This window comes from Tribolium castaneum, chromosome 2 (assembly GCF_031307605.1).
Source record: "Tribolium castaneum strain GA2 chromosome 2, icTriCast1.1, whole genome shotgun sequence".
Taxonomy (NCBI): Eukaryota; Metazoa; Arthropoda; class Insecta; order Coleoptera; family Tenebrionidae; genus Tribolium; species Tribolium castaneum.
The window spans coordinates 16,275,586-16,299,159 of NC_087395.1; the positions used below are offsets into that span (position 1 = coordinate 16,275,586).

The following is a 23,574-nucleotide window of genomic DNA, read 5'->3' on the forward strand; positions in this document are numbered from 1 at the left end:
TCCCTGTACTTTCTTTTGCTTGGGTTAAACTGCAGTAGCTCTGAACATTGATTAACCAAACTGTTTGAAAGAAATTCCCGTACGTGGACCTACATCTGAATCTACCATTAGAAATCTTTATGACAAAAAATTTTTTTACCAAAAATAATCATTATAATAATAAACAATATATACATTGTTTTCCAAAGTAAAAAATAGATTTTGTCGTTTTCTAAACTTCTGATCATTTATCCGTTTTTGAGCAGTGAAAAAGGAACACAACAATTACTTACAAATAAACATTTCTTTTACTTTTACAGATTTTTGATACTTTTTTGATGCATCAAGTGTTTAAAGTTTAAAAAAAAAATGTGAAAATTTTTTATTTCAAAAAAGTGTTACGTTGGCGCAAATTTTAATTGTTAAAAGACTCAATTCCATTTTTCGATATAAAGTTGGATTACTAATATCGCTAAAAATAGAAAAATAATTTTCATTATACTTATCTTTGTCGCACACTTTCCTTTTAAGGAAAATAGTTATCTGCATTGTCGACTGCATTACTTTGCAATTCCCGTAATCCAGAAAATCATTAATTAAATAATACAGGACAACTAAAGATGAATAATTAATTATTCCTTCGTGGGAATTTCGCTTCTTTGTAGTTATTGCGGGTAGAGTGAATTAAATATGGTTGCATTTTCAAATAGCAAGGTTTTAGGTTTTTTTGATTTGCAACGTAGAAGTCGCGTATTCTCGAAACATTTAAACATGAAAATGTATGGTCATTGGAGCAGTTTTGTGGCTATTTGTTTTTTTATATCAATTTTGTTTTCTCCTTGGCTTGGACCATTGGATAGTGGAGTTCCACGTCCCATGAATTGAAAATTGCTTTAAATGAGCTTGTAAATTCGCGTTTTGCGGACTTGGAGATGGCGCCACATCAGTCGCAAGCCCCGCGCAAGTCAAGCCAAGTCAAAATACGCGAACCCCAGAAGTGGGGAAGTGGCGCAGTCTCAGTGCGGCTCCCAATAAGCGGTCAAAATCAGATGAGTCTCCGTCGGTGTAATTCGGTATCGGTAAAGCTCTGAGCCAGTTGAAAATTCACTCTGAACAAACTGTCCCGTGCCCGTGATTGTCGCGTCGCCCCGGTGGAAGCCCCACTGTCGATCCCGCCTCCGTTCGGTGGTTGTTGTCACCGCACGCTCCAGCTCCAGTTCAATAACACTGCAGACGAGCTCTTTGTGCCGTTAGGTGTCTTCGAGTGTGTGTCGGTTGTAAAATGCTAGGTTAGGGTCTGGCGAAGTCGGCCAGAGTGTGGTGTCTCAGACGATTTGTTCGATGGTGAAATCTGTGGATTATGCGCTGCTGATGGAATACGACTGTTGGTGCATTGCCCTGTCGACAAACGCACAGGTTGTGCGGTTTCGGGATACTTCACCTCAACTATAATGTCGGGGAGTCATATGAATAGCGAGCAGGAGCACAAGTCGCCAAGGGAAAGCGGCGAGGACTCGGAAGACGAAAGCGAAATCCTGGAGGAGAGCCCCTGCGGCAGATGGCTTAAGCGGCGAGAGGAGGTGAGCCCCAATCGCCGACTTTAGCAACCTAACCTAGCCGATTAGCCGGCGACCATTTTGACGGTGGTGCGCCCGAGGCCGCATGCCCCGTTAAGGGATCGATGCCGGACTGCCGGCTCACCGGAGGCCCTCTGAAGGCCTCCGGCTCGCGACACCGGCAGGAACCACCGCCGAATCGAATCACTATTGCGACAGCTTGTTCCGAGTTATTTTTAGACTTTTCAAGAACTATGACCTTCTCCGTATGTGTAACCGGTTTATCATAGGAATTTCGTATTTCCATGTATTTCACTTTCCTATTACAACAACGAGGGGCCCACGTAAAATCCCAACTGAAATCAAACAATAGTGCAAATTTAGAACCTTGTGGTCGTATTTTTACGAAAGTTGGAGCCAAACTGTATTTTATTTATTCCAAAGATCCTAAATCAAGGATTAATTAATTCTATTAATAAAATTAGTTAAATATGTATGTCTTCTCAGCTGGTCCGGTCATCAGTCCACTTCACCCAAAATATCTAAACTGAGACGGTTGCATATTATTACTGCTCCGAAAATCACACAAAATGTAAATACAAATCAAACTTCTTTTGGTCTTTTGAGGCTTTGACATTCAACGTGGACTGTATTTTTTATTTTTTTTAATCTAATCGTACAAGATGTTTTTACCACATTTGCAAAAACCTGATTCAGGTATTTGGTTAATAAATTTCAAGAACGAGCAAATTATTTTTTTGTACTTGTTTTAATTCTCCGAACGTTTCCTCATTTTTTGCTATGATATTTTTCTAAGAAATGATCGGCACAATTTGTAACAGCTTATCTCAGAACTCACATCCAGCTCATTTGACTTTGACATTAGCCGCGTTGGGTTTTTTTTCATTTTTTTTTTAAATAATGTGTGCCTGTTTTTGCCGGTTATAACGAACTTCCGGCTATAATGTACTATTTTTCAAGCACCGAAAATCCTTCCATTCACCGGTTACAGGGAACCAGCTTATAAAGAGTTTCCGGAAATAACAAACTAGATTTGACTTAAAATGTGATGTAATTTTTCGTTTATAATGAATTTTTTACGGAATTTTTAGGAATATGTCGGGGTTGATAATAATTAATAACAAAGCAGCAAGAGAAGTGTTAACTGATAAACAGATTATTGAATTACTAACTGAACATTTTAACCGTGCAAATATTTTATGATAGAGCTTTAAAAAGTCAGATTAAATTAACTTGCTTTATCAGAACTTTTACTACATTAACTACTTCTTTCCGGGTCTAAAAATTCGTCAAAAAATAGGTTTATCTCTTTTGAGTTGTTGAGTTGAGTTGTCTAAAGTTGACTAACTCCCGGTTTTTTGAACGAGTTGTCATTAGATAAATTCTATCGGTTCCATAATTTCTATAAAGCGTGTTAAAGAATGGTTGTAGCAAAAATTTAAAGGCAAATAGAAAATGGCAAGACAAATTGATTTAGCTAAATTTATGTAAATCAAAAATGCATAGTTTTTCCAAAAAATCGTTCTGAAATTATAGTCTCAAATTTTGAGAACCGCTGAACTAGGTTTATAAAAATTAGCGTAAATTAATATTATTGACAAAACAGCAATGGTAAATTAACTTCTTGGTCCATTACGTTATTCTTCAATTTGAATTTGTGTTTTGTTTTTAAATTTTACGAAAAAAAAAACCACATTTTTTCTACCAGGACCGGGATTCGAATCTTCCACACAAACGAATATGTTAGCCACAATTTTGAAAAATTCTCAAAACGCCCACACGCCATCATTTCCACTTTATTTCATGAAAAAATTAACTGCTAATAAGGTACCATAAGTCACACAGTGGCTCTCAATAGTTCGGTTAATAAAAATTTCTGAAGAAAGTAGGTACTTTTTGAAAAAATTATATAAGGGTTTTTTAATCGTCTGATCATGACAAATTCACATATGAAATATTGCTAAGCCATTCCTTAAAACCCTGTAGAAACACCAAACAGATCATCTGTACCTTAGCAACTATATAACTTTGCCAAAAAAATCTATGCAAAATTTTTACATTTTCATATTTTTTTATGACAAGACTTGTTTTTCTGTGATTGTTTCTGCTAATTATAATCCAGTGTAATAGATTTTAAAGAACTAAGCTTAGAGGTCATATTTCATTAAAAATTTTTATGGTGGCGAATTGACCAGACCTGACCTGACCAAAACTCTATATCTCAGAACTATAAATATTCGGATAAAGCAAGTTGAATTATTTTTCACAATTTTCATCTTTCTGCTCTTTAACAATATTTCTACACTGTTTCGCAAAGGATTCATTTTTTTTACAATAGATACACTTATTTACTTCGTTTTATTTCATTATGCAAAGTAAAAATAACTGCTAAAAGACACTTGGATATAACGAACTGCTGATTTTGATTTTCTCAGTTCTGTATTGCGATTGAATTTTCGTAATTTTTTTATGATTCCGTATAACTGGACACTTTGATAATGATTGAAATTTTCAAGCCTGGAAGATGTTTTTACGTCGTTCTAATTTAAGTACAAATAAAACCAGTTATGAAAATGTGTATGGTTTTGTATTGATTCGGTAGCGAAAATATTTACACTAAATATTCACGTGTCGCAGTTGATATTTTCTGACACGTGGAAATCTAAATTTAAAGCGATCACACGTATTGATAAGACTCGGTGCCATTTATCGCGACTTTTTTGGCTCGATTTGTGCAAATTGGATTAATTTTAGCCTGATTTCGTTGAATTGAAATGCAAAAACAGTCATTAAATCTAATTATAGTAGTAAGTGAAATTATTTTTAGAATGAAACTTTCTTATCAGAAATTTGTGTTGTCTGAGTGACACATTTTTTTAACCGATTTTTATTTTAATTTTGTTGCCAAGCGTGTGTCTGTAAATGTTTACGGTGGTGATATAGATTTCGATTGATAGTTTATGTCGGTTTGATATTAGATTTCAGGGAGGGTTCTTTTACTTAGGCCCTCATAAAGGTTTATTAGTCACGTGCCGGCCTTTACTCCACCGTAATCTTTTAGTTTTACGGTTTAACATAACCGTCCGAATGCCAAGCTTGTGATATCACCGGATAATCAATCGATCGTCTTTGACCGTAGGTCAGCCTGGTAACAATTCAAATTAATTTTAATTATGTTTAAGATCCGAGATTTACAGTAATTAGCAACACTGAAATGTTTATCGGGTACGTTATCGGTTAATTCGTTTCTAATAACTGTGTTTACAAATAACTGTTTATTATGACTAATCTTGGGAGGGATTTTTCAGTTGTAATAGCGAACACAATGTTCTTGGACGGACAGAAAATCGGCACAGATCAAGGTGACTGCAATAAAATAAAAGCAATAAAAGTCAGCGTGAAATTGCCAACTTAATTTTAAGTTTGTGTAATTTTTTTCGGGGGAATTCTTGGCAGAAATAGTTACATGTGGTCATGTTTTCGCGTGATTGCCATTTATCTTTAATTCTATATTTACGCTGATAATCTGTTGCATTATCTATAACTGTTAGAAAGGCAATTGACCCGTGATTTTTCCAAACTAGTTCCAGTAGGAGGTTGGACAATTAATCATCGATTTCATATAGTGATAATCAGGTGAATTCGGCTTAATCCTAATCTCAAAATCAATTTCCTGCTTTGCGAGCATTTCAAGGCTTCGTCGACAAAAATCGACGAATTTGTTTCAAGTAAAAGTGCGCGTAGAAAACGTCGCATTTAATTGAATCAAGGTTAATTACGGTTGCATCAAGTTTTCTAGATTTTTTCGATGAAAACTTTGGCATGTTTCTTTCAGTAATTAATTGCAGTAATTAATTGCAGTTTGATCTAATTTGCGGAACTAATTAGATGTCTTGCATGAGAGTTGTCACGTTTTTTCAATAATTGAATTTGGGCGTGTCCCATAAATTTTTCAATTAACTAATCAGACGTTATTTGATGGAACTTTATTGAAATTGACGCCGTTTTATTGTGCGGATTTTCCTTAGGAAATTCCAAACGATAATCAACCGTAATGGAGAGGAAATGTTTGTTTAATTTTTCCGACATTGCTGCGATAGTTTGAGGACATTAATTTTAGTCGGGAGGCACTCAACTCGCCGGAATTCAAAGCGTTAATCTCTCTCTATAAATAAAACTCTCTTGGTGAGGATGCAAATGCGAAATTTTGCTCATTTAACCTTGTGAAAGGCCACTTCACGCCTTCGGAAAAATATCTATTTAACTGCATTAACCCATTTTTCTATTCAATGTTTGCCACGAAGGCTTCGTCTTGATGGCTTTATAAATAGACCAATAAAAATCCTGGCAAGAATCATCTTTCTTACGATTTTTTTCAAGAACAAGTAACACCAACCTTGACCTAGAGGTCTTCATCTATCATTTGCGGAGTGAAGGCATTCTAAAAAAAATTCAAGCGGGTTTTTTCTATTTTCACTTTCGCTCAGTCTCTTAATTATGTTATTTTTACGTTTATTTACATTCGAGCCGACGTTTGATCCAGTTTAAGGTGTACTTTTTGAGATTCCGTTTCCGGTTCAGAAATAAACCGAAAATTTCAGCAGCCAAGAAAATGTCCAGTAAATCGCGAGATTTTCGCAATTCCATGATATTTGAGAAAATTACATAAGAACGCGTATTTTCGGCAAAATAAACAATGATTTTTGCAAAATATTTGGCGTATTGCCGTTCGTCATTGGAAAGGAATGGTCCATTTGTGGTTCCTTGCGGTAATCAGCGAGGAGCCAATAACTAATATTTGACCAAGTTAATTTATGTAGTTGCATTATAGACCAAGTTCCTTGGAATTGTTTGTTTAGACAAGATACTCGTTGATGGTGTTTTTACGATTGTTTAAATTCCGGAAACAACGACGTCATCCGACTTATCAACAATTTTATGTGTAAATAACAAAATTCCACTTCTGTTTTAAAACTCTCGATTATCCGTTAACTATTTTTAGAAGAGAAGTTGCAACGAAAAATTCTTCTGTTGATTGTTGCATTACGTAATTGCGGCCGATGCCAAACCGCGAATTTTCGTGCGTATCTTTTTGAGGCGGCTGTGGAATGGCGCCCGATGTGGCGCCTAGCAAATGTTTCATGTGGCAAGTGCGCATTAGAAACAAATTCAGAAGAAAATCGTGTCCCGTCCAAACCTATATTTATTTTAATTGCAGTCTTTCATTAATACTTAAATACATGATTTTTTTGTACATTTTTTTGGCCACATGTTGGGCGCCGATTGGCGCCCGGCGTCGCGTCATGGCGTGTCCGTCGTTTTCAACAAGTGTTCGACTAGACGTTTACCAGCCGCTCTGGCAGGGAATCGACGCCCCCTCGTCCTCTCGACGCCCACGGATCGGGCGTCGCGACGCATCGCCGCTGCCCTCTATCGGACGTCGTCGTCTCCGTCCATCCACCAGATGTTCTTTCCTATTCGATCGAAAATTTTCTTTCTTGTCGTCGTCGTCGTCATCGTCGCGGGGTGGATGATGCGTCTGTCGTAATAATGAAGTTGAAAACGTAAGGTTCCGCATTGCGCTTGTTTCTACGAGGAGGAGAATCGGGGGTGTAGAGGGAGATCGTTACGGGGTTGGTTTTCGTTTCCTGTGCCAAAATGTCGAGTACAGTCGGATCGGTCTCAAGGGGATGCTATTCTGGACACGTTCTTTTCGTAGAAGAGGTTTTTCGCTGGATGAACGATGTGGAATAATTTTTTTCCAGGGGAAATTGTGCTGTGATTTATTCGGTGTTTTTGCCTTCAAATGTCACTCACTTTTTCCCGTATGCGCATTTAATTAAGCCCGGAATTTCAAATGTCAATGTCTTTAGGTCATGATTGGAAATGTTCAACTTGTTTTGGGTCAAATTTTTTGCCTAGTTTTTTTGAGGGAAGGAAAAATAACTGCTTTAATACATAATAAGAACAAATAGATTAAAGCGGAAATGAAACATATTTCTCTAAACAACGGATATGAAATGTACTTCTGGAATTTATATGAATTATGTTAGTCGTGTTTGTTTAATTGTTGTTCGTTTGTTTCTAAATTCGCAAAAGGAATGGTGAATCATACAGAACTGTGACAGTGACAAATACGCATTTCCTTTTAAAATAAATAGAATAATTATTGTTCTGATTGTTTTATTTTTATCATAATTGGCATCTCAAAACAGTAGTGAGAATCTGATGTCATCTTACAGACCATTTTAACGGACGGGACACTTTTTAGATTTTGTTTTCATCAGCTTTTATGAACAATATCAGTAGAAATGAATTTTTTATAGGAACTTAGTAAACTATTTGCAATTTACAATTGAAGCCACATTTGTAAAGTTTGAAATACGAGCAGGAAAAAGAAATACAAATTGATGACGGACGGGACACAAAAAAAGACCTCACATTTTTATTGTTGAACAATCGTTTTAAAATTCTGCTTATTTAAGGCACTAATTTCAACAATTATTTTTGAATTAAAAGGTGGAACGGGTTGAAACTTTTAAAACCACAGAACCGAAGAATAACAATTGATTAGTTTACTTCTTGTTTACATATGACGGACGGGACAAAAAAGTTTTCTGTGTGGAAATAGCTCAAAAAAAATTATTCAGACAGGTTTTAATTATCAAAGACTTAAATATTATTAAAAAATATTAAAATTTGACAGTGGAAATAAAAAAATCTTTGTTGTATTTAACTACGTAAGAAATTTAATAAGAACTACATTTATATGTGTGCAATAACGGATGGGACAGCAAAAATTGAAGATAAATAATATTTATTACTAATCAATTTACTTACCGATTTTCATTTTCTAAATTACTTGAAACTAAAACAACACTCTTCAAAAAATATTCAACAGTGGTACTACGTCAACTGTAAACAGTATTTTGTGTTATCTAAGGTAATGTACGTAAATTTTAGAATCCAATGAATTACTTTAATTTAAATCGTTATTCTCTCCCAAACACTCTTGTCGTAAAATACATCAAATCGTGTATTTTCAAACTTAAATCGTTTCGAAATTTCTGGGTGTTTTTTTTTCCGGGTTGCATTGTTCCTGGAATGGCCGCTCAAATAAATTTTTTTATTTGAATTTGCCACTTTGGTTGAACGGTTTTGTCGAAGTTTGATTACTTAATTTTTTGTCGTACTGATTAAACTTTTCTTGGAACGTTGTCGTGAGTGAAAGCCCTAAACTCTTGTAACAAAACAGGACACTTAAATTTCATGGCTCCAAATTTATAATCTTTTAGGAAGATAGCTTAGAACTCGTGGTTGGAAACTTTCAGAAAAGTTAGACAACAGGAAATTGGGAATTTCAGAGGAAAGCTCGATATTAAGAAAAATTTTCGTGGTTTCATTAAAATCGTCGAAAGTGTGTTGCGATGGTAATTTATAATTATTGGAATATCTTGTTATTTTCTCGTGGATGTGATGGGTTCAATGCCGGTTAAAAGCAAAGGTTTTTAGTCAATGAAAGAGAAAAGATCGCCGCTGGTGCAATTTTCCATTGCCATTCATAAAACTCGGTTTGTGGAACTTGCCGTCGGTTAGATAACTGGTCGGTCCACCCTACGCCCTATCAGCAATTCCGAGGTCGTCATGTCTTGGCATTGCCGCAGAGCTTTTCCTTTTCATCGCGCCAAACACGGCAGTTCGCTTCCTCGTCAATTATTTTCCCAGTTATCAATTATCGGCAGCTATGTCCCCATTCACCTCAATTTCTATTTTCCTTCAATAAATTTCTTTATCTCGACGCGGAATTGAATGCACAATCGACACATTCCGCGCACTTTGATCCATCTCCCAGCGACGCATTTTAGAAATTTCGTTTGGTTTCTCTTATCGCGGTTGCGAAACCAGGACTCGTTTAATCAAAATAAAATAATAATGACAATGGGTAAACAAAACACCGGTTGCACACGGTTATAAACGCAACAAAAACGATAAATCGGTCGAGTACAGGTGGTTTCATTTTTCATTGTTGCTATCATGGCTCTGAGTCATTTGGCTATGGCGATATTTCGCGGTGGTACCACAACCGGTGTCCAAAGGACCGGTCGATACCTCATTTGAATATCTCTCGACCGAATCTAGGGACGGATTGCTTCGCCATTCATCATCGACGCCAATGCGAGAAACGGCGCTCTACAGGGTGGTGCACAAAATAGTGGCCATGGTCACGCCCTTCGCAGGTTGCCCTCTAATTGCATCTGAAGTGCAACGCGATGATAGCAAATCTCAAACAGGAAGTGATTTCACCCCAAAAGGTCGAGTCTCTGGTGAAGCTTTCAATGCCGGTGCAAGCACTTCCCGTTCCTAAATGACGTATTCCGAATGAATTACTTTTTTGTGACGCCCACTTTTTGAATTTATAATTTGTAAGACGAACGGTTCTATTTAATGCAAATTTTTTCATCGAAGGTCGTTTGCGCGAAATTTGTTTTCAACGATTGAAGGTCAAGAAGGGAAATTTTCAATGGAAACATTTCGTCGAGTATAAATTTTATGCTCCAGGTGTGATTAATGGAAAATTGTCTTGTGGGTTATTACAGCTTCTATTTTTAGAGGTAATTGGGAAAAGCGACTTGGTAAATATTGGCCTGGCACATATTTACATTGCTCGTCTAATTCCTTTGGACGATATGTTAATTGTTTTAATTGTTTCGAGAGGCGCAGTTTTTTCATTGCACTGACGCATGAATCGGTTGCAGATTTCTTATCACAAGTGCGTCACAAATACGGCGATATAATTTTTAGAAATCATGTGGGTGTACGTTTAATTTTTGTTATTGTTTGATCGATTGTTCTTTGTTCCTGGTTAGATATCCCGCTTTCTTGACAAGTGTTCGCGGTGTCAGCCCGAACCAGATGGAATTATTCCTAATGGCTCATTGTTCCAGTAATTTAATGCTGCATTGATAAAACCGTAATCGAACCATACGGCGCAGTTTTGCGCGATAAGATTATCAAGATCCGCTCTTTTCCAACATTTTCCTTTGACTCATTTTTTTATTGGATGTAGTAACTTGGTGGTGTTTAATAACACTGCAGTTCTCCAGTAGGTGTAAATAATGAATCATAATGTCAAAGTACAATAAATGAGATTCGTTGTCCATTCATAAAATACCAGCGACTATCCCCGGGAAAGCGTTTGCCGTACGGAAAGTCATTGTGTTTTAATTAATCGGTTACGTAGATGGGTGGGCCCCAAATCAATTTCGGTGCGAGTCCAAGGACGTCTGCATTTTCCCCAGGATATTGAATTTTTTCCATTATCCTGTTCTGGCGAAAGTGACGCTTGCCCGTCTCATGGGAATTCCCTCTTCGGGAAAGCTGCCAAATTACGTCGACGTTTCGACATGACATCCTCAAGGTTATTGATGAATTCGTGACTCATAGGCATCTTATTACGCCCAATACTATTAATGCGACATCGCATTATTTGACCCTAATTATTGCGGCGCCAGACCGTCACCAGACACTTGACAGTTGCTAACATGTGACCACTTTCCGTCTCTTTTCTCATTGTTTTAAAACAGCGGACGCGCCAATGACGTGACGTGGTTTTCGATCGTGTTTTACGAAAAAATAGCGAATAAGCGTTTTCCTTGTGGAAATTCGCTAATTTAGATCGATCGAGTAAACCGGCGAATGTTTGGTTTATCTAATTAAAATTTCCTGCAACAGCCAAGATTTCCGATTTAAGGGAAATTAGCTAATCGGGAAATTCGGTGATCCTGAAGCGGCTTCCCTATTCGGAGGTAAAGTTACCGTTGGGGGCGCCACTGAACTAGGTCGAAAACAGTAACCATAACTGGCGGGAAAATGTTTATTCGGATATTTTGAGCGTTGTACGAATTTTGAGGCTTCACAATTATTACATTACCAATGCGGAATGACTATTGTATCTTTGGTGGAAGAAACGAATGTTGACAAATTAGAGATGACGAGGAAAACACGAATAACGATGACTTTTTGGTTCACTTTCTTTATTGGAAAATTATTACAAAGACATTGAAAAGCCTACCTTTTGGCATAATTTACGTTTAAGTGTATTAGCAGTTGTTAATCTTAATTGTAGTTTTGTTGATTTATCGAAGTATTTCATGATTTTATCAGTGGAAAAATTCTAACCTAAAATTCACAAACTTCACTAATTTATTGGTTTCTTGAGCCCAACTTTATGTTCGCTGTGATCCATTACTTATAGTCTTTAATCAGACAACTGTTTGATAACACTTTGTAATGAAAATTTAAATCTTTTTCACTTTTTATCCACTTTCAAATTCCAACAATAAACACTTTATACCACGAAAAACCACAGAACCAAAGTGAACGCTAGTATTTACCACCACGTAATTTTAAAGTGATTCTCTCTAATGTATGCAATTAACACTATACACGCAAAATTGTTAAAAAATTTATTAGATGTCAATTAAAGGTGGAATTACGAAAATTTCGTTACTGTTTTTGACATAGTTCAAATTCATCACCAGAGGGCGTCTAGTTAATTTTATTTCCGAATTGCATTGATGTCAAGGTTGTGAATGAGTTCGAGTGTACTCGCGAGTCATTGCCAGGATCGCGTATGTGTTCAGCGTATCGGTCGTAAAATGAAAATTCGAGAATAGTTGATAAAAATATGGTCGTAAACACGGGCACACGCGCCTGAATTTCAGGGAATTGTTTTGATTGATTTGAGTTTTTTCAGGAAATATGACCTAATTTTAGGACTGACTAAAAAGCAATTCAGTGATGATGTGGACCGACTCGCATGAGTCGCCCTTGCATTTGAATTATTTTGTAAGTTTTTATCAAATTGCAGTCACGCCCATAAATTCAAAGAATGCTAAATGTCTTTCCGTAATTAGAATAAAATATTTCATCGGTCGCGTTTTAAGTGGAGTCGATGCTCTTACAATTTACACATTTCACCAGACATATGCGTGGGTGTTGAACGCCGCATATGTGTAAGTCGATAGGGGAAAAAAGATAAATAGTCGAAGAATCCGAAATATGCGGGAAGCACTTAAATGTGTGAGCCATCCTCTTATAAATAGGTCGATTTTTCAACTAATGATGAAAAATGCAATCGGATTTAGCCAAGCGCATAACGAAACGGAAAAAGAGAAACCGACTCAGGTGAAGTAATAGCGAATGCGCTTTTTACCCACCGGCAGGACACAACGTTAAAATAAGTCATTATCCTGGCGGAATGCGAGTTAAGTTTAGAAATAACATGGACTAGAAACGTTACCCGTGTGCACACACACACCAACTCCTAGACTGAAAAATAAATAAATAAATAAAAACATTGCGATGGTACAAGCGACATGCCAAACGCATCTTGGCGTCTCTAGTTTTACTAAAATAACGGCGTTTGAGTTATTTTAGTGCGACGCGAACATTGTCCACGATTTGTAAATACTTTAAAGGAGCGTGGAATGAACGACGATTAAAAAATAATCGCATTTACGGGCCATTAAGAGACCTGCAGTTGGCAAATGAAACAATTAAACGCTTCGTAAGTCTAATAAGGATGTGACGTAAATGTTATGGTGGTTTTGTCTTGTTTTAACGGGAACGTTCACCTGAAAATGACCACAAACCGCCCCTGCAACGCAACTTTCCACATTTTCGAAATTCGGCAAACATGCGATTTTTGGGTGTGGCGGATGACTAAGTTGTTTCGCAAAAATTTATCGTTGATAATCTGCTCTCTGAATTAATTACGGTTTTAGCAAAATTGTTGTTCTTGTGTGAATCAGCTGTCGGGCAGTGCTCCCGTGCGGCCTTGCCGTGGGTTTATCTCGCTGAAAATCGTGGAATTAAAACTCAATAAAACGAGCCGAATCGATGTTTTAGCGAATTTGCAGCCGGTGTGTGCAAAACGACTCCGGTGAAAGGCCAGTGGCGCCACAGTGTCCAACGAATTGGTGTGTATCGATTGTAAAATTCGTTCCGTTGCATAAATTGAACGAACGTGCGGCAAGGCAGGGCCTCAAATACAAAGGTTACATAAATTGCAACGAATAGGAAGCGAAAAAATTCGCACCCACTGCAGAAATAAATAGGTTTCACGGGCGCTGCACGAGAAAAGTTTTCGGGTAGGTTGTAGCATCGAAGAATGCAACATTCGTCGAACAATTAGGAAACAGTTACGGCTCTAGAGGTGTGTGAATGGGTTTTAACTTATCGATATTAAGCAGTTTTACACTATTTTAATTAACGACCTTGCATAGTCGCGAGTTCGTTCACACCGGCGTGTTATCTTTTTTGCGAGATTGTAATCCCCCTCGTGTTACTTTTTTTAATTTATTGGGACATCTGCGGACGAGTACATGCAAGACCATCGTTCTATATTTAGTGTTGTTTATGAAAAACGCAACAGAAACGGTTTTCTTGCAATATAATCGTGCTGTCAGTAGTTCTAATTCTATTATTTACGTCATTCGGTGCTTTCGTATGCAAAATACGAGACAAACGAATGAAAGTCACGTGCGGGTAAAAAGTGCAGACCTTTCCTAATTTTTGGCGAAAAGGAGACGTTATTAAAAAGCGTGGAACTTTAATAAATGTCAAATTTGCATAAAAATTAACCGGGGGAAAGCCCGTAACTATATTAGCACATTGTGCCGACTGGATAGCATAATCTAGAATTATGTAGCTATTTAGATTTTTTCGCAAAAAGAGGAACAATAAATCAGGCTTAAAGCTGTGCTGAGGCAGAACAACGACAAACCCATAAATTATAAAGGTACGGCCACAATAAAATCGACTCACTGTGCTCACTGGTACGAATTTTCCGTAATTTAAACTGACATTACGGAAGACGTTTTAATTTAGGGACAACCCAGACACGATAGTGACATTGAAATACCTTTGCATGTCGGTTAAATTGAGTTGCCTGATTTCAATTTTCAGGACTGATCGATAGGTTTTTTCGAATGTGAAACTTCGATTTCTATCTGTTGCGATTTTTGCAACAAATCTACATTGTCTTTTTACCCATTCGCCTATCACAAATGTTTTATTCATGAATTGGATTACATTAATTATAAATAATGATTAAAATTTACCGAGGTGGGTGTTGGAGAAATCAAGCGATTAGTGTTTTTTCTTATCAGTACTGCGAGTCATTTTTTAAAGTTTGATAAATTGGATAACAATCATCTCGTTGCACAGCCTGCTTTTTAATAGTACACACACTAACGCCGATAAACTTTTATCAGATAAGAAAAGTTTTGAATGAAATATACGGCCGACCTCTCTCGGATAAGTGATAACACAGGAAATCCGCTCTTGTATTATCGTAAATCGACGCTATATTGACGTCAAATATTCATTGATACCCATATTAAACGCTTGATTTATTATTAAAAGAATCATATCGGGTTTAGCAAATTTGGAAGTGCATTCCGTTTGAGAAAGTGGCGTTCTTTTGTTTGGCGGATTCGTGGAAAAAACTGCGGTGCACGATTACAGTTTCAAAGAATGCAAAGTCATCGCTGAATTTTTGAAATTGGCGATATGTTGAATGAACTGCTTCAAGGATAGCAGACTGGTTTTTGCAGCGTTTTTTCAAATTTGGGGAACAAAGGCGCACTGGCGCATTAATTAATTAGAGAAATTATTTGGTCGTAGTTTTTAATCAGTGTTTCTGCAAAAATTCCTGCAACTTTTACCAAATTCTGAAAGTGGATAAGATTCTTTCGTGTGTTTTACATGTTAATTACCATTTTTATGGTGGTTCTTAATTCCTGAGAATCTCAAGATATTCTTTCAATCCAAAAGGTTTCGCTTTTATTTCACTTGCTTTGTTGTCTGTCTGTCTGTTTCATATTTTCGGAGCCAAATTTGAAAGGGTTCCAGTTGTCCCAATGGTTTGAAATTTTGTATACTTATTTAATTTCCGTGACAATGCAATCCTATGTAGGTAAATACCCCCTAAAGGGGTTAAATGGGGTTTTATACCAACTTATACCAGCATTAACGGTATGTTGGTCATTAGGAAATATATTAATATCTAATCATTTTCATTACGTTTCGTTATAATCAAATGTCGATATTTTTTTTTAAACTCATTTTTCTTGGACGATAGAGATTAGGATGTTCTTTTAATGCCAAATAGCTGTTTTTATCATACCACTAAATAAGTTTACACAAATCAACAAAAGAATGGTGTTACAATAATTCAGCGAAACTAAATCTCAGAGAAAGACGTTTAAAATAAATAAAGACTAAAAAGCAATAAATAAAAAAAATAAAAAAAATGTTTTTTTTTGGAAAAAAGTTTATTTCAAAGATGCACTAAAAAGTAAAAAATAATGTTTTTCTATCAGAGGAGAATATTTTTGCTTACAAATTAGGATTTTAAAATTTATAAAAGCTTTAGGAACGGTCATAAGTCATAACAATAAGGCATTATTGAATTACTTTCTTAAATTGAGCACTGTTTCCAAAGCTTTTATAAATTTTAAACTTTTAATTTGTCAGCAAAAATAGAAAAACATTATTTTTATTTTGTGGTGCAGCTTTTTTCTAAAAAAACATTTTTTTAATTTTTATTTGTTTGTGTTGTGATGTCTTGGGAGTTATTGGCGTCAGTCTAAATAAATTGGCAAAAGTCGTTCGAGACTTAATGCAGGTAACCTGGGTGTTGGGTGACATGGGGACATAAATCTGACAAAGCGACCCTCCAGCCTCTGCCTACGTGCTGAAAGTCAGCTAGAGTGTTAGAGAGACTTAGTTCTATTGAGAATAGTTAGGGCGAGGATGATAATTAGCATCAAACGGTTCCTTTCAACCATTTCTGTTGAATGTCGTTGTCATCTCATTGTTTCTCGAAAGTAGCAAATTCGCCTTGGGCTCGTTGGAAAGTCTCGCTCAAACACAAAGATAAATCGGGGTTTATAAGTGACCGGCAGGTGATTTTCGTGACAGGTCCGCGATTGTCCTTCCATCGAGAATCAGAAAGGTTTGGGTGCGCGTCTGTTGGCCGAGTTGTGCGAGTTTGTCGTCCAATGACCCTGGATATCCTTGACGGCGGTGTCTCGCCGACAGCGGCGAGCTTCCGGCCAAAAGGTGCAGGAACAAGCCCAGAAAGGGGATTTGCAAACCCTCGCCTTTTTCAGGACACCCACCAGGATGCTAATTCAGACGAGATTTTTGCGTTGGTCAGGACCAGAATGAGTCACGGATGGGTGTTAGATCGTTAACCCCTAAGATGACTAATCCTGCGAGTTCACAAAAGTCTAATGCTCCAGATTTTTGGTCTGCAGGAACAGCAGGAAATTGCCGGTTATTTTAGGTTGTTTTTTTGTGGGAGCAAATTCTCCACCATTTTGGTTTTCCTGCGACATCTCCGTGACGTCAGTCCGATTGAATTTATTTAGATAAAACGGTTCTGCTTGAAATTAGAATGTCGTCACTAGTCACATGCATTTATTTTGGGAATAAAGTGTGCATTCAGCTGTTATCTGGATCTGTCCGCTCCGTCCCGATGTGCGGACAGGACGAGCCCTCGGGAGACGAAGTGGAGGGCGAAGTCGGGATTCGTCTAGATTTCGTCTGAGGGGCGAACGCATTTTATCGATCGACATTACACAGCGGAAAACTACCACCAGCGCCTTGACGAGCTTCGCCTTTTATTTATAGATAGTTGTATTTTTTCGTTTATTTCGAGCCCTTGACGAATCGCATTGGGTATGGTCATGGGCACGTACACCCAATGGTGGTTTCCTTGCCCAAGTCCTGGAAACGCCAACGCCGGGCTCTAATTAGGTTTATCGCCGGTTTTATTAGACCCGGAACGAGGATGATCTTGGGAAATGTTAACCCATTAACGCCTACCAAAATCAACAAATAATTCCTTCGCATTCGCTCGGAAATTCTTCCACTTGCCCGAGTGGGGGTAATTCAAATTAAAACGTCCTCTTAATGGCGCTCCAAGGCTGAGCCGCCGTACCATATTCGTTGTCTTATATTTAATTCATCGAGTTGGCGTTCTTCTTCCCTATTTGGCCGCTTATCGTGTTCTTCTATCTCTCCATCTCGTCCGCAGCATGCAGTCGAATGCATTGCCAAGGTTGTCCAAAGTTTGCCGAGTTGGCGAAGACGTCGGTCTCAATTAGGTCGAAAAACTCTCTCGCATTCATTCTATTTTTCGTCCATCGCAAATGCGCGTCTAATTTATGGTCGCATTGGCCTCGAATCCGCGAAAAAATGCAACAAGGGGCTAAGTTGCATGCATATTGCGCCAAGAGTAAATAAAATACGTCACGGTCACGTGGATTGCAACTACTTTTCCATTACAAAACATTGTGTTACATATACGCGGTGTTACAGTTGCAATAAACCGAACGTAATATTGTAAACATTTGATTTAACGACTCGTCGCACTAATGCAATTAAACCGTTTTATTGTTGGAATTTTTCTCAAGTTTTGAACGCAGAATTGCGATTAGTAATCAAACTCATTGTGTGAGTCATGTGGGCACGGTTCAGTTGTTTCCTTTTCTTCCAAATTAATAACATAATTGGGTTCAAATCTTTCCGACTCGCCAGGTTATTAATTACGAGAAATTTGGTTTTTGTGGGTGGTTGGTTCAAATTGTAGGTCATCTTATAATACACATACTTTCAAATGTTCGTTCCCTTGTTATTATTAAATTATACGTTTGTGCCCTGTCTTGCAGTAAACATTTCTCATGTTTAATTATTCAGGACGCTAACAGCTATGCCATTAATAAATTATGTTAATTCGAATGGAAATTATTGTTCAAAGAATAGCGACAATTTTCCACATTCCTGTTAAATAAGTTGAAACGCAATTTTTCCTTTCGAGACTAGTATTTTACCAGAGGATGGTTCTCTTGCTTATGCTCGACACAAAATCATTAAACAGGCGATGAACGTAAAATGTAATAATAAATTATGAAAAGTCATCAATCATGTTGGCAAAAATAGAAACGCCGCAGATTGAATGTTAAAAAATCTATTGTGTTCTGCTATTTATAGCCCGTTTATGAATGATTATGTTATTTACAATACGTAAAAAGGAAACGGTTTAGTAACAATTGACAACCTCGAGATAATCGTTACTTTGATGACAGGTCGAAGTTTAGTTTATTTTCTGCTGGTTGAGGAACACGCTCAATTTGACTCCAATAATCGCAAGATTGGTTCGTTTTGACGTCTGTCGATCATAATTCAATTGGATTTATTACGTTCGAAGATAAAATTTCTAAAAAATTAATCTTGAGTTCTTCCGTACAATTCGTCGAAATTATCTCCCGGCGGCGCCAGTGACGATAATGATCGCTCTCTGGCACATTTTTTGGCAAATTTTTGTATGCAACTGTCACTCTCCTTTTCTCTTTGGCATGGGTTTTTTGTTTGTGGGCAATTAAGCTTTACGGTCGATTACTTAAAGGTAAATATTATTTACGCGTGTTTTGTCCAGCTGTCGAAAATTTCCGGCGCTTGGAATCATCGCATTTAACCCGAGATGATAATAATTTCGGTTATGTTCTTTTTACTGCTTTTATCGAAACCGAAGCGCAATAACGAGTAGTAAATAAACATCGTGGAACATCCTCAACTGCGCACTGCATCCTTTTAAAGAAAACGATCAGTGTTATCAAGATATGACCTCTTTTGTTGAGCGTTTCCTCGGAGTGTTGTTTATTTCGCCAAAATCGGTGGCATTCATTCACTGTTGCCATCACCATTAATAATATCAAACAGTAGGATGTGTTTACGTTTGGGTTTTACGTCAAAAAAACGAAAGTCGCACTATGCATTCCTGCCACTTTTGCAAATTTATTTATAGGTGTTTAGTGTTTTCGTCCTTGGAGCAGGATCATGCTCCAGGTACGCAAGGATAAGACTTGTGGCGCCGCTCGTGGTCACGTTATTTCACCGAAATAAACCACTCGAGGAACAATTATCTCTTGGACAATGTCCAGTGTTCTAATATTGAATTTGTGTAACGAATGCACCAGGCGCATTTGCGTTTAAAAATAGCAGGAATGATTTATCAAGCCGTAAGATTATTGGTCTGTCTGGCCACGCGCTACCAATTAATTTTCACTAAAGAGTTCGGAAAATTGCGATTTTCCGCTTAAGGAAAAAAAAAAAACGCGCGGAGAGGCGGTTGCTTTGAATTGACGGTAATTTGGACGAGGTCTTTGTTGTACAGCGAGCAGGAAACATGCTGTTAAAGGGCTATTTTGGTTTCATTGCTATTTAAGCACTAAATCGGTCTGATTGTCGTACGGTCTTTAAAAATGCTTGAGGTTTTATTGGGTCGTAAATGGCCTTTGACGGACGACACTGCTGGCGAATTCAATACGGAATGTTATCTTTATGTTTGTTTGTGTTATCGCCGTTATCAGGTTATCGGAATTGTGGTGCGTTAAATTGCATTTGTGACTTTATTAATTTTTAGAAATTTCTCTGATTCAAACGACACAATTTGTGCACTTACCCTACTCAAGCCAGTTCCTAGATTAGATCCCGATTCTCTTGTAGATATTTTTAATTTGTTTTCATCGATTTTTGCAGTAATTAAGCTGTCACCAGCAGGTGGGCAAATATGAAATTATAATTAATGCAAGAATGCAGCTGTAAGTCGCTCATTTTAATATTGTATTCAATGAGTTTCGTTTTGTGCGTAATAATTCACACTTTTTTAAATTATTTTTACAATTGAGTAATGATGATGGTCCCTATCTCTACCCATTCGTAACGTCCTCCAAGTGGCAATTTGGCACAGCTTGTTCCTTCGAAAACAAAATTAGTCTCACTTTAATATCTGCTATTGAAAATACTAATTACTCGGACACATGTAAATGTTTATCTTGCTCCAAAATTGAAAAGAAAAATGTGCCAAGATGTGATTAGATATTTATTGTTTTCACGCAGTCATTGCATTTCGCCGTAACCGGAGTGTTTTGCTTTTTCCAATTTGGAAAGTTCGAGTCACATGCAATAATATTTTGATGCGTAATGACAGATAATTTAATTATTGCAAGAACACAGTGTAAACAATTGCAACGACCTTGTGGTAGCCTACTGCGAACGTTTTAATCTTATCGATAGTCTGGCGCCAGGTAGTATTAAACTAGCACACAAAAAACTCGAAAATTCTCAAAAACGAGCCAAAAATCTACTTTACGATTTGAATTTCTACAAAGAAATTGCGCAGCAGTATTTTTTCGTGGACTGACAGCTGGGACTGTAAAGCGCTCGTTTATCAAATTTTCGATAAATCAGTCTGGTTTTTTCATTTCGCAGGGGTAGGGATATTTTAGGCGCGTTGGTGTAATTAGGGGGAAGGTTGAGTTCCCTCGAGTCCTTATTTTTATCCAATGTAAAGGCCGCCGTTTCAAGGTTACACCTGTCTCGGATGGACGACGATAATACGCGTCCAAAGAAATTTTGGCCTTTGTCCAAATCGGTTATGAATGCGACGCCGCTCGTTACTTTAATTAAAAATGGTTCGATTTTCCGGCTTTTGTTGGTCGAAATCGCCGTTTCGATGCGCTGATCTATATTTAAAACCGTTAAAGTAATGACCTAGGATTTCACTTTGTACTCATTTATCTTATCAAACGTTCTATTAATATGATTCGTGTTGGTGGGTTAGTTCAATATTATGGTTCAACGCGCAACGCCGCCAATAAGTGCACGAAGTGATAAACTTCGCTTCTTTTTCACGAACAATTTCGTGTGATCTTGAATCATCCTATTGTTTGTTCCAAGTGGTCACGTACGGCCTTATGACTGGAGAATTCTTAAAATGGAACGATTAGATGATGCGTAATCGTTTCAATTTTGTAAATAAACTGTCTCGAATTTATTTACGGCGTGTTAGTCCTTTATCTTCCTTATAGGGCTATTTGCGGAGATTCACTGCTTAATGTGCGCTCCCGAGAGGCCCTGTGCTGTAAAAATAAAGTGGGAAAAAATCGCCTGACGTCATGGGGATCAAATTAATGGCTGCGAACCATGATGGGCGATTTTTGCTCGATATAAGTTGGTGTCACGGGGGCGGCGATTGATATGTTAACAAATTAATCACACGAAGAATGTCTCTATCCTTGACTCTAGAATTCTTAAAATAGTCCAGCGCTCCAAAGGGCACGACCTGGGAAGTCTTTATACCAACGTACTATTAAATTAGCAATGTTCGAATTATTTTAGAGCGGTTAAGGGGCAAATGTCGACGCCTCAGATCTTCTAGAACTTACTTTCTCAAGAGCTTTAGTTTTTTAAATTCGGATTAAAATACCAGGTGGGCAAAACCTTATCGCGCACTTGAGAAAAATGCGATTTCTGATTGAATAAAAAAATATTGCATTTTATACGCCTGACTGTACGTTCGAAAGGTATCTCCCCTAATTTTTTGGTAATTTTTCACTTACACTTACGATAATAATTAAAAAAAAAAGTAATTTTCGAGCAAAAAGTCGAATTATGAATTTTATACTAGGTGGGGCAACCTTATCACGCATCTAAGAGTAATCGGGATTTCTAATTAAATAAAAAAATATTGTATTCTACAGGCCTGACTGTACGTTCGAAAGGTATCTCCCCTAATTTTTTGGTAATTTTTCACTTGCAGATAAAAATAATAATTAAAAAAAAGTCATTTTCGACCAAAAAATCAAATTCTAAATTTTATACTAAACCACGCGTATTCACTTCAGGTAACTGTTTACGAAATCAGCGAAGAAAAATACCAATCAGATTTTGAATTAAACGCACTTTTACATTTTAACTTTAAAAATTATTTTTATTTATGAGTTGCTACTTGTGGCGTTGTAAATTTAGGTGAACTGTAATTGGGGTAAGATTGTAAAAGATTTCGGGGACGAGTCGAATTGGTTCCCAAATTCTGTAATCTGTAATTGGTTCCCGGGGATGGTCGAATTGGTTCCCGTCGGTCAGGTAGGTCAGGTAAACAGATTAAAGTATTATAATAACAGAAATGGCGTTTGTAAGTGTATGGACAAATTTACAAGTTCCAAAACGTTAAAAAACAAATCGTATTTTAACAATTTAAAGGCTGTGAATAAATATTTCTTCGAGTATTCAAGTACTTCCAAAACGATGGAAAAGGCGCATAGAACTTAATGGGTACTATGTCGAAAAATGTTAAAATGATTTTTGTAATTTGTCTCCACTTTGATGCTTTAATAGTATTAATAGACATATTAACGAACGCAACGTCATCATGTGAGATGTCTTAATAGTCATTACTTGAGGAAACATTTTACGAAATTTACAGGAGAGCATTGGGCTTAAAAAATTACATTCTCCTTTTTTTAAATAACCAGTTAGCCATGAATAAATGAAATTTGTTGTTAGATTTTGTGCTAAGAAAATAATTATTTGAACATTTCTACAAGCTTTAAATCTAAAATATTAACATATATTTGGCTTAATCCTTTTTACCTACCTGCTCATGCGGGGGCCAATTCGACCATTACCCGGGAACCAATTCGACCATCACCTTTTACAGAATTATACTTATAGAGATTATTGGGAACCAATTCGACCACGACCAGATTTCGTTGGGATATTTCAATGCAGGCATCAGTTTTATTGCAAGACTGTATAAGGGGCTTCAAAGAGGTCGGCTACTGGTAACTGATTTGCGTCTGGTTTGCGTCTAAATAAAAAAGACGGATTATTTCACCAACCAAGTAAAAATTTATAATTCTGATACCAGCGTTCGATGGGCTAGCAGGTATGGTCTAAAAACTTTGTAGTTAAATTAACAGTTAGTACCCAAAAACTCACAAAACTGCTACGACTTTATTTATTGACAAAAAAATTTGATAAAAATCGAGAATGGTCTTTATCAACGTAGAGGCTGGTATGTAAAATTTTGTATATTTTTTTTTATTGGAAGCCGCGGTTTTCTTAGGTTGCCTCACCCAGTATAGTTTGGTAATTGAGGAAT

General features: G+C 37.0%; 1 protein-coding gene across 2 annotated transcripts in view; it reads left to right on the forward strand.

The window, feature by feature from the left end:
* The first annotated feature begins 927 nt into the window (after positions 1 to 927).
* The window catches only part of Madm (MLF1-adaptor molecule), a 36,869-nt gene continuing 14,222 nt past the window's right edge, over positions 928 to 23,574 (forward strand). Inside the window, exon 1 of one of the 2 annotated variants that reach the window (XM_064355026.1) lies at positions 928 to 1,559. In XM_064355026.1, coding sequence (XP_064211096.1) covers positions 1,431 to 1,559 — 129 coding nt within the window. In that variant the 5' untranslated portion in view covers positions 928 to 1,430. The remainder of the gene's footprint in view (positions 1,560 to 23,574) is intronic. The other variant, XM_008199538.3, reaches the window with a different exon arrangement.